This window comes from Dipodomys spectabilis, unplaced genomic scaffold (assembly GCF_019054845.1).
Source record: "Dipodomys spectabilis isolate Male_0828 unplaced genomic scaffold, ASM1905484v1 ptg000053l, whole genome shotgun sequence".
Lineage (NCBI taxonomy): Eukaryota > Metazoa > Chordata > Mammalia > Rodentia > Heteromyidae > Dipodomys > Dipodomys spectabilis.
In genome coordinates, this window is record NW_024870730.1 from 11,853,543 (window position 1) to 11,865,838 (window position 12,296).

The following is a 12,296-nucleotide window of genomic DNA, read 5'->3' on the forward strand; positions in this document are numbered from 1 at the left end:
GGTTTAGTTTCAGACAATTGAAAATAGCCTAGACAAAGTAGCTTGAACTGATTAAAGTTCACCTAAAACTGAGCTGTATAAATTGTTCACCTTTTAATTATATTCACATGTGTTTTGAGAGTAATACTTTTTTCCTAAGTTGTAATTTTTTTTGGGGGGGGTCCAGTCGTGGGCCCTGAACTCTGGGCCTGGGTACTGTTCCTTAGTTCTTCAGCTCAAGGCTAGCATTCTACCACTTGAGCCACAGCACCACTTCCGGCTTTATTCTTTTTGCTTATGTGGTGCTGAGGAATCGAACCCAGGGCCTCATGCATGCAAGGCAAGCGCTCTACCACTGAACCACCTTCCCAGCCCTGTAATTTTTTTATCCATCAAATAATTTCATATTGTTTCCAACTCATAAAAGCACAGCCATAATTTTATCTTCTCAATATTGAACTTATTAATCATAGTAATTATTGTGTTATACCAATCTCAATTACCAGACTAATAAATCATTGCAACAGTTTGTTTATGTCACTGTTAGGTGAACATCAGTGGTTATTACAATTATGAGGAATGATATATTCTATTTCATATGTTCCTCTAGAGAATATGGTGTTTTCTTCAAGACTGTCTAGACTCCATGTAAATTAGATGCTTAGGTAGGTACATGACATTGTCCACAGTTGGCTTTCAAAAGGGAGTGTGTTATTATCATCTTTGTAAAATCATAAATTTAATACTCTCCAAGTTTAGTGTATTTCTAAGGAAAAAAATCAAGTAGCATGTTTGCTGCATAAGGTCAAATGTACTCTTAAACTTAATTTTAATAGGATTAAACCCATGTAATGGGAATTTTAATTGTGATTTGCTTTTTTACATACAGTACTTTCCAGGAGCAGATGAGCCATTACAGTATCCTTGTCAGTATTCTGATGAAGGACAGAGCAACTCTGCTACCAGTACAGGTAAAATGTTTTTAGAGGTGTTCTCTATTCCCATGAAATTATAATCAAGAAGCAACGAATGATGTCCTTATTTACATTTTAATTCTTTCAATTCCTATGATTGACTGCAATTTGAGTTTCCAGGTGCATCATTCTTCATGAAGCTACCTAGATTAAAAAATTGCTTGAAACTGACTTTCAGGTTAGTCTTAAATTAACTTGCATAGTTAAGTCTGAAAAGATTGGCTATTGTATTGCTGTACATATTCTTAATTTGAAAAACAATTTTTACATGGACACTACTAGTTCAAATAATATTAGAAATTGTTGCAAATGTTAGAACACATTTCTTGATTACAAACACCCTGCTTCCTGGTTTTCTTCTAAAAAGACATTTATGAAGCTGTGTTACAGATAGAAGTTCTTCAGTTTTCTAAAATATGAAGTGGTAATGAGAATTGGTAGTTTGTAGTCATGATAAAATAACTTAGGAAAAATGTACTTCTCAAAATATAGGCCATTATATGATTTAATTACGTCTAAAGGTATGGGTCTATATATAGACACACAAACATACATGCATGCATGCATATATTTATCCTAAGCATACAATTTCATTTTTATTGTTAAATATTTTTACTAATCTGTATTCCCTGTTCCCTTAGAAATAGTTGTAATTGTTTTAAGCTGCTTTACTGTTTGACCAGTTATTCTTAGATTTCACTGAATACCTTTGGATTGCTCTGAATTCTAATGTGAACATCTCCAGAATTCTGTCATTTGCTTATTCCCTTACCATCAAATCCTCTTTGTTTCCATATTGCAACCTTCATCCAATGGGTCCTTCTACCTTTTCACTGACTCTCAGCCCTCTTAGATTCTTTTTTCTTCATCTGGCCACCTATTGTACTCGCTTGGGAGCAGTACACAACTGCCTAGACTCTTTCTCAGACTTTTGCCTGGCTAAATCACAAGCCTTATTAAATTATCAGCACTAATTTTACTAATTGGACTGTTCCCATACAGCTGAATGCATTTGAGACAACACATGTTGGCTATAGTCTATGCTTATTTAGTGTTGCTGTACAGTTGTACTGTACTCCATCTCCTCTTAGCTTACTTAATTTTATACATTAACCTCTCTTGAAATTTCAAATCCCCCTCCACTTTTCTCTTTTAGGTGACCTTATTTGCTATTGAGAAAAAAGGAGTAATCATAAGATATCCATAATCTCCCTTCTGTTTCCATCTATTGACCTGCATCTGTATCCATCTGTTCTTTTCTCTTGTTATCATGGCTAAACTACCTCCATCCTTTTACCGAAGGCAAATTTACTGCTTGTACATTAAAACCCATCTGCTTTTCCAAGCAGTCTCTTTACATCTTAATTTTAGCCTTTCTACTGTGATCATTCCCAGAGCAGATACAGTCTGTATTTGCATTAACTAGTTTCTATCTTGCCATTCTCTATTGCATCAGTTGTACCCAGACTTTTGTTTTACTCCTAGTCCAGAATTGTTCTTTTTAAGGTTACCAGTTATCTATATCTATATTTTAATAATTACTTTTAATTCTCATTTTATTTGATATAGCTCATTGCTCTCTATAACATTTTCTTCAGTGGTTTCTTAGATACCATCCTAGCCTGCGTTTCATCTTACATCTCAGGTCATTTATTCTGGGTTCTTGTTGTATAGTTGCTCCTTTTTCTCTTCTTTTTCCTCTTTCTTCTTCTTGGTTGTGTATCATCCCCCATCCTAACCCCACTCTCTGTCTCTCTTCACTGGCTAGGATTTAAATCCAAGATTTTGTTTATTCTAGGCAAGCACTCTTACTACTGAGCCACTCCCTCCACCCCCCAAGTTAGTTCTTAGTTTTCTTTGCTGATGATTCCTCATCTTTTCAACTTAAAAATAAATATCAGAGTCAGAAAAGGCTCAGTCACTGGCTTTTTCACCTATGTCCACTTTTTGGTAATACATTCTACTATGCCTTTATATATCATCAGTTGCTAAGCTTTTTCTTCATCCTCTACCTTAACTCCACACTGATAAATCCAGCTATCAACTGAGTTCCTGGTACTACCTTCAAGGATATTGATTCTCTGGTCTTCCTCATCTTTTAATTGCCTTCAGTTCTATAGCTTGGGGTAAAATCCATGTTTTTACTATTTAGAAAGCTAATTGATACCTGTTTGTACCATTTGTGAGTCTCATTTTTAAATAGGTTTGTTTTAAGTGTCTTCATTATGTGAAAACACTTTTATTTCCATTCGTGTCTTGCCATCTTTGAAAAGAACTTGAATTACATGCTAATCGTTAAGGCATTTATTATTCTCAATCTCTAGTCATGCGTATTTCTGATTTCCTAGGCTCATTCATGGACATCACTTCTACAAATACCAGTAATAAAAGTGACACTAATATGGAGCAAGTTCCTGCCACAAATGATACTATTAAACGCCTAGAATCAAAATTGTTGAAAAATCAAGCAAAACAACAGGTTTGTAATGTTATTAAAAGTAAAATTGTATTGGTACCTTACTAGTAGTCACAGTCCTGCATCTTCCTGAAGCAGACAGATGAGTTTAAAGATAGGCAACTGAGATTCTCCTGCTGTTTTTCACAAAACGAGTTGTTTCTCCTTCTGATAGTTATGCCTTTGCCAAATTTGCTACTCTCCCTGTGGTCACAATATCTGACTTTAATAACTAAAAATGTAAAATGAATATATTGTGACTTCATTATCCAGTTAAATCTGTCATTTAATTCTGTTCAGATTTGTTATATTTTAAGAATTGATTCTGTCCATGTTGAGGCATTTCATTAATCATTGGGGTATTTAACTACCTTTCATAATATAGTACCTGAGCTTTCCCTCTCTTCCCCTTAGCTAGGGAACTAAGTTGGCAGGGATAGGATCCTTTCCCTGGGTTTTTCAAGAGGAACCCTGTAATTCAGATTGACCTCTAATTTTGACAGAGTGAATCTGGACGTTTAAGCTTGGGAGCCTCCCGTGGGAGCAGTATAGAAAGCTTGCCCCCAGCTTCTGAGGGCAAAAGGATGAGCGCTGATATGTCCGAAATTGAAGCCAGGATCGCTGCGACCACAGGTAAATAGCAGCTGCTAAACCAGAAAAGTTTTAAAAAATGTATATGATCCTTTGGGCCAGGATAGTTGGGATTGTTTTAGTAAAGATCTTAATCTTTTTTTGTCTTATACATTTTAAATCTGTAAGTAGGTTTACAGTATGCTTTCTAATAATAACTTCTAATTATAATTTTATGTATTTATCTCAAATTCTGAATAAGGAAAGTATAATTTTCAAATGTTGTTTAGATTATAAAATATATCTTCTTAGCTTTTTTATCAAATGTAATTCTTTCTGCTCATACCTGTACTTAAAATCTAAGTAAGAAATTGAAATGTGGCTAAAAGCAGAATGTTTGCAGGGATTTTGAATTATTCTCTACTAGATTTTTGTGCTGAACTAGGATAATTAAAAAAAAAAAAAAGCTAGCCAAAAACTATGCTTCAGCTCTAAATAAGATTCAGTTGTGTCTGTCCCTCCTTCTTTCCAGATAGCTAAGCTGTTTGTGGTTAATTCATTTAATGGTGAAATAAAAGACAGTGATGTTTTTATTGGTTCTTGAAAAGATTAGCATTTATATTCCATTTCGTCAGTTCTTAAAATTGTTCATCATAGATTAAGCACAAAATCGTTTGTCATAGATCAGCACAAAAACAATTACAGTGCATTTTATTAACTAAGTGACCCAACAACCTTTTCTAGTCAGGTTTCATTTTAGTCATCCTCATTTAATTTGGGTTGTTTGGCTTTATTGAGTTTCATTTTTTTCTGATTCTCCCCAGGGTGGAGGGAAGCTGACTATAAAAGTAAACATTTTTGTTCTGGGGAATGTGGAACTGTATAAAGAAACAAACAAAAAATCTTCCCATAATACCCTACTCTGAGATAAACACTTAAATGCTTTTATGTATTTGCCTCTAGACTTTTACCTATATATTTTTATGAATATAATTATGTGTATATTTGTGTGTACATGTGTATGTGTGTATATATATATATATATATATATATAATTTTTTTAATGAGGATTTCTTTTTTAGGTCTCGTTTTCTCCATTGTTTTTCCTGGGTAGAATATGCTAATTGTATGTGGAGTTCTTTAAGTAGTCCAGGTGGACGTCATGCTATACTTGTCTTTAACTAATCTTAATCACTGATTTTATCAATTACCACTAAAATCCATGTAGAACAGATAATTCAAAATAACTGTCTATAACACAGGCTTTTATTTTTTACACATAAAGGAGATGGGAGGTACACTCCATGGTCATCAAACAACTGATCTTCTTTTTCTTCGTGTCATAATCCCTATTGTGTTCTTTCTTTATGGTACCTTGTGGCTCAAAAGCAGCAGTTTGGTCTGAGTCATTATTGCCAAATTCCAGGCAGCAGAGAGGAGGAAATAGGGAAAGAATGAACCGACAGTGGGGCTCTTTGAAGGAGCTTTTCCTGACAACTTCCTCATTCATGGCAGTGGCCAGAGTAACATGGTTAGATGACTACACAGAGCTTCAAAAGAAGAAAGCATTTTTGTGGGGAAAATGCTGTCTTAAATAAAACCAAAATTCTGTGGCTAAAAAAAAAACACAGATTGGCAGACATAGCAATCTGCCACAGGTAGATCTGCTAAAGAATTAGCAGTTTCTGCTATAGGTAGATATATAAAACCAATCAAGTTGAGCAGAGGCCACCAGCCATTGCTAAGCCCTCTGATCTTCATGAGTCACAGGTATTTCTGTGAAGTGGAGTTAATGAGCTCTTTTCATAGAGACCTTCACATTTCGAGGGATTTTCACTATAAATGTCAATCAAGATGGACTCTTCAAATACTGGTACTCTTAAGACAGATGGTAGTATTATAGCAGTTTTATATCTTTGCTAACATTGTTTTCTTTAGTCAATTTATAATTATTCTTTATAGAATAATATTTGGCTAGGTTTGAGAATAACCACACATTAAAATGACCTTGTTTTCTCTTCCTATATGTAGGGTAAATTTTATTGTACATACTTTTACATTTATATTTTGATTCAATAACTTGCTTAATCACTGAATTTTACTTTATAGCACTCTCCAAGAAATACCTAATTTTAAAGTCTATTCCTCTGTTTGTGTAATTTAAAAAAATGTAGTAACTTATTTCTTAATAACTCCTCTTCCCTTCCACTTTTCCTCTCCTGCCCTCATTACATATCATTGGATTCACTTAGGTAGATTATTTCTAAGAACACATTGGGAATTTAGCTTTCTCATTACCCTAAGGCTTTGTCTTTTTTTTTTTTCACCTGCTAATTAAAATCATCATGTGATACTTCTTGTATTGTTAGTTGTTTGCTCTTTAATCATGCCTTTCTTAAGCATGAATAAAAAGTTACATAGTTCTGCATGCCATTCTGCATGAAATGTTATTAACTATTTGTCAACTATTCTGTTTTTGTAGTTACTTGTTTTTCATGTTACTATTTGTGGTTGTTTGCATGTATACTGTATGTATGTGTTTTTGCAGCCTATTCCAAGCCTAAACGGGGCCACCGTAAAACCGCTTCATTTGGCAACATTCTGGATGTCCCTGAGATCGTCATATCAGGTATCATAGACCACCTAAGCTGGTCTAATAGCTGTGGGACCGGAATAATGATCCCTGGTACTCTTAAAATGCTTCTTGCTCCAATTTTGATAGGACATGAAAATCAGTACCTTGCATACAGTAACTAGGTAGACAGATTGGAAATATTTAAACTGACATGAACTTGAAAGATGACCTCACATCTCTATTAGGAACTTCCTCTTTGGATACATGAGCCTGAACATAATATGTACCTTTTTTGCACCCAGTAGGAAGAGGAAATGACCATTCAAAATTTTCTATGCTCTTTGTCTCCCTTTCTTCCCTCAGTGACTCCTTTATGTGCTTCCTCTAGTCTTTCTGTCCCACTTCTTTCTGTCCCACTTAGCAAATGGAGGTTGCTAAATGCAATTTTGTCTTAACCTCAGAAACAAAGTAAAACAAAATGGGATTTTCTGTTTTGTAAGATATCTTGTCAAAAATTTAAAAACACATACAAAACAAATAATTGAGCATGATTTTCATCTGTCATCAGAGATCTCACAAATTACATTTTTATACCTAATTTTCATGTGGTATTTTATTGTCTCAATTGTTAAACAGCTTCAATATCTCTATGGTAATCATTTCATAGATTAAAAGTCACTATTTTTAGTTAATGCTGCGATAGCCTTGAAGTATCCCAACTTCCTGGGGCCGGTGGGACTCAAACCCATGATTGGCAAAAGGAGTCACCAAGCACTCAAGTCAATATGGCTGGAAGCCTTTTATTAGCCATGTAGCGACTGTCTCCAGGTGCAGAGCTTCAGAAAACTGCCCCGTTTGCTTTTCAGGGGGGATTTTTATAAGAAGGGGTTTCACGTAGGTAATGTTTGCCAAAGCAAGCAAGCAAGGTTACAGAAGCAAGAGCATAGGCAAAACATAATCTTGACTTGGTCAGCATGACCGATACTATCAATGCTATTGATACTATTGATACTTGGTTACAAAAAGTCAAAACATATTCTTGGGTTGTAGAAGTCAAAACATAACCTTGGATGGAGGTAATCTGTTTTACAGAAAGTATTTTTATTATAAGCTCCTGACTAATACAGCAATTCAGTACAGCCGATAATAAGCCTCAAGGTTTTCAGTGGCCTTTAGCAAAGTATGTGGTAAACTGAAAAGCTGCCAGCTTGGTCAACTTGAGTGAGGGAGAGGTGTTCTTTTACTTTTAGCAAGGATGGAAAAGGCTTAGGCTGACTACTGGCCATTTGACCTGGAGTTTCTCTCTACAGAGGGGTTCGGCCTTTAATATTTGACCCTATTTTTAATAATCAATAATTTTGTTCTATTTTTCTGATTTCATATGTTATAGCATATTGACCATTTTTGATCAATATGTTAATTTTATCACTTACCTTTCTGCTTTAGGTTTTCCTCCTCCTCTGTCCTTAAAATTTTAAGAAGAAATTGTATTTTCCACCACATTCATATCTGAGACTTCAATGCATTCTTCAGTATTCTGTACTTTGTGTGTGATTATGGTACTTTAGCACAGTGTTTATACTGTGGTGAACATCTTATGATTATTTTTCTCCTAATAGACAGAAGCTGTCTATTAATCATTATTGGTCGTATATCAATAGTTCTAGTTCTGTGTTTCACATATTCAATGTACTCTGTAGGGAATAGAGAATCTTTGTTCTGCCAGGGCCACTTGAATATTTATAGCAGTGTTTGAGGGCCATACACAATTATCTAAACAGACAGACAGGTTTCTGCAACTCATGAGAAGCATTTATAAGAAGCATATGTCTTGTACCAAATGATGTAGCAGTCCAGGCACTTCCTATCTTCATTTAATAAGTCAGTGTTTATGAAGTAAATGAGCAAAACACTATTGAGCATCTTTCGTAGTGAGGGACTAGGGTACAAACTACAATTTTATGAGCCAATTTTTTCATACAAAGTTATTTTGTATTTTCCTCTATCAAAGTGGTCTTGTTTTGTAACATTGTCAATATTGCTGTTCAAACAGTAGTGTTAGCCCATTTCTCACATACAATTTTTATTTATTGAGAAGGGCTGCTTTACAAGTAGACAAAGTATTTGTAGTCCTTTTTCTTCCATAATGAAAAGTATACATCAGAGTGAATGATACTCAGACTAAAAAAATGGCAGTACTTGAACTTACAAACTGCTAAGCTATACTACTTCAAATGTTTGAGAGAATTAGTTAAGAAACATTAGACCCATAGCACAGTATTAATGTATGTCTTATAGGTAAGCAGTAAAAACAAAAATTTATGTATGACATTATGGCCAAAACTGTAAGAAAAAAATGGGGTGGAGGGAAGGGAAGAAATGCTTGCTTAAAACTGGCAGAATCTCATGGTGTTGAAGTAAGCAGAGGCAGGGATGCTACTTGACATCCTGCTAAGTACAGTCAGCCCTCACATCAAAAAATTTACTGGTCCAAAAGGTTAACAATACTGAAGCTGAGTAGAGCTGGTGGGAGGCTTTTTGTAAGACAAGTAGTTTCCATAGCCTTAATTGACCTTCACTCTAACTATGTAATTAGGTTATCAGATAAAATTATAGCTATTTTACAAGCAAAGTACTTACATCTGATGATGCACAGTTAAGTGCAAATTGTCGATAAATATATATGGCATTTAACTAATTTCATTTGTAGAAAGTTTTGCCAGGTGCTAGCAGTTGCTACCTAAGCAAAGCCAATGTAAATATGAAAGTTTTTTGCCTGGGATTTAGACCATTCTCACTACAATTCTCCTGTTGGAACATAGTAAATTCACTAATTGGAATAGATTTTGAAGCAAGAAAATGTGTTTTCTTAAGTGTTTTCCATTAAAACTTGACTTTTAAACACATAGTCTTTCAGCCAGTATATTTTTATTACACTTTTGTTTGAAGAAAAGAGAATGGGTGACAAATTATTAAACAAATGTTTGTCTTTTTTTTTTCCCCTTTTAAGAGGACAATGAAATACAGATCTTAGTTTTGTTTGGACTTTCTTTTCTCTCATGTTTTGTTTCTTTTAATATCACTTTCTTTTTTCTACAAAATGAGATAAGAATTGTGACTGAGAAACTGTATCATTGGATACAATATCTAAATTTTACTTTTCTTTTTAAAAATTCCATTGTCAAAGATGAATAAGATGTCTGATATATACATAATCAAAATAAGAAATGACCTTTTCTAGATTGAAACATAAATAAGAAACTAAGAAAGTGAATTTTATCAATTACCAAAGAACAGCACTTGTGCCCCAATCTTTGCAAATAGTTGGTGCACCCCAGTAACCAGCTATGATTATAATGCATGTCAGCTTCACTGGGAGGTCTGGGAATGTGGCTTAGTGGTAGAGTGCTTGCCTAGTCCCGGATTCAATTCCTCAGTACCACATAAACAGAAAAGGCTGTAAGTGGCGCTGTGGCTCAGTAGTAGTGCTAGCCTGGAGGAAAGAAGCTCAATGATAGTGGCCTTCAAACCCCAGGACTGAGGGGAAAAAAAAAAAGATTCACTGGGAAAAAAATACTATTCCCCATGCATACACACAACTTGTAAAAGGTCTCACTGAAACACTAAGCTTCTATACTTCCTCCCATTCTAATATAAAATTAGTTCAACACAGTTTATACTAGCTTGATTGCTATTATAAAACAAAATGAATTTCCAAGCTGCAATATTGTAATTTTAATAATTCTAAATTTATTTCTTAGTTCAGATTAAATGATAATACTTGATTGCATTTAAAACACTTGAATATTCTCTGATTAATTTTATTAATACACATTGCCTTAAAGTGCTACAACTTGAAAACTTTGAACAGTTACTTAATTGTGCCTTTTTAGTCATAAGCCTAAAATAATATGGCATAACATTTAAGAGTGATAGAAGCCAGGCACCAGTGGCTCACATCTGTATTCCTAGATACTTGGGAGGCTGACGTCTAAAGAACATGGTTTGATCCCAGCCCAAGAGGCCATTATCTCCAACTAACCACAAAAAGCCATTAAAGGAACTGTGGCTCAAATGGTAGAGCAGTAGTTTTGAGTACAAAAGCTCAGGGACACCACCCCAGACCCTGAGTTCAAGCCACAAGACAGGCACTTAAAAAAAAAAAAAGTGACAGACATTGGAGGATTTTCTTAATGTTTGTAAGGATATGATAATGAAAATTGAATATATGGATGATCATGAGGAAGTCTTATTGCAGTATATAAATTGTTTTGCCTGGAAGACTGAATTTAATATTTATTGTTCATAGTAACATTCTCAAAGCTGAAAAGAAACCTGAGGGTTTTTTTTCTTTTTATTCAGTGCTGGGATTCCAACCCAGATCTTATGCTTAAGTGCCCTTATGATTTTAGCTATACTTAGATCTTTTAACTGAAAAAAAAATCCAGTATTCACTTTTAATGTCGTTTGAAACATTTGGCTTTTATTGTTTTATCAAGAGCATGTTGAAGCCGTAAAATGGATTAATAGAATAAGAAAGCCAAGACATGTTCATGTTTAACAAAAAAAAATAGATGGATAGCTAGGTTTCTGATGCTTATATGTTACTTTCCTTTTTCAGAAGTTACAGATATCTCAGGTATTGATGGAATGAGGAGGGCTTTGTGGTACATCAGACAGCTGAAGACAGAGATGCCTTTCAGAGACACCATAGCATTATTTTCCTTTCTCTTCCTAGGATGAGAATATAACCTCACATTTTGTGTGGTCCAAGAACTAGTAAAACAGCTATGTAGACATGATGGATCATACCTCTAATCTTAGTACTCAGGAGGCTGAGGCAGGATGATCAAGAGTTGGAGGCTAGCCTGAACTATACCTTAGTCAATTCAAACATACTTAGTGAGACCTTGTCTCAAAGATCAGAAGTATCCATTTCTTTCACCAGAAGTATGTGAATTATTAAATATTTCCCTTTAAGTAGTGAAGCATCAGAAGAGACTAGAGAAAATGGAATAGGAAGAATTGTTTCCCTACAGATAATGTCATTAGAAGTTATAAACATTGGATTAGGGATGATACTGGGAGCCAGAGAGGCACCATATAAAGATAGGCTATACCTGTTTCACACCTCATAGAATTTTTTGTATGTTTTATTAAATTGGATGCTAACTTTTAAAAGGTGGATTTTTGCAGTCTCTTCACCATATTGTAGGCTACCAAGATTATTAATGTTTTTTGTAATTTGAAAAATCAGGCTCTAAACTAGTAACACTGGTTTATTACAAGGTGCGCTCACCAGGTAGTAATTGTTGCACTGCTTTGATAGAATTTTTAAAACTCACTTGAAGGTTGCCTTCTAAGGAAAAGTAGTAGATTTTTATCAAAATTAATAGTTGAATATAAAATTTGTGGCAGGAAAGAACATTTTAAAATTATATCTCCAGTTTATCATGCAGTAATTTAATACTGCAATGTATAACATCGTACAAAGTTTTTAATCATATTTTTACTAGTCCCAACATGAATCTCTAAATTTCCATCAACGTGGGTAAGATAAGTTTCTAGGAAAACTTAATTTTTAAATGAGGAGAGTTTTTAGGTACTTAAAAAATAAAGTGTTAATGTCAGAAAATATGTAGATCAGGGGCTGGGAAGGTGGCTCAGTGCTAGAGTGCTTGCCTTGCATGCCTGAGGCCCTGGGTTTGATTCCTCAACACCACATAAGCAAAAAGAAAAAAGC

General features: G+C 34.5%; 1 protein-coding gene across 2 annotated transcripts in view; it reads left to right on the forward strand.

Annotated features, from left to right (window-relative positions):
* Positions 1-12,296, forward strand: part of Map3k7 (mitogen-activated protein kinase kinase kinase 7) — a 67,287-nt gene that overhangs the window by 32,695 nt on the left and 22,296 nt on the right. Inside the window, exons 9-12 of one of the 2 annotated variants that reach the window (XM_042679525.1) lie at positions 869-950; positions 3,302-3,432; positions 3,912-4,041; positions 6,527-6,607. In XM_042679525.1, coding sequence (XP_042535459.1) covers positions 869-950; positions 3,302-3,432; positions 3,912-4,041; positions 6,527-6,607 — 424 coding nt within the window. The remainder of the gene's footprint in view (positions 1-868; positions 951-3,301; positions 3,433-3,911; positions 4,042-6,526; positions 6,608-12,296) is intronic. The other variant, XM_042679526.1, reaches the window with a different exon arrangement.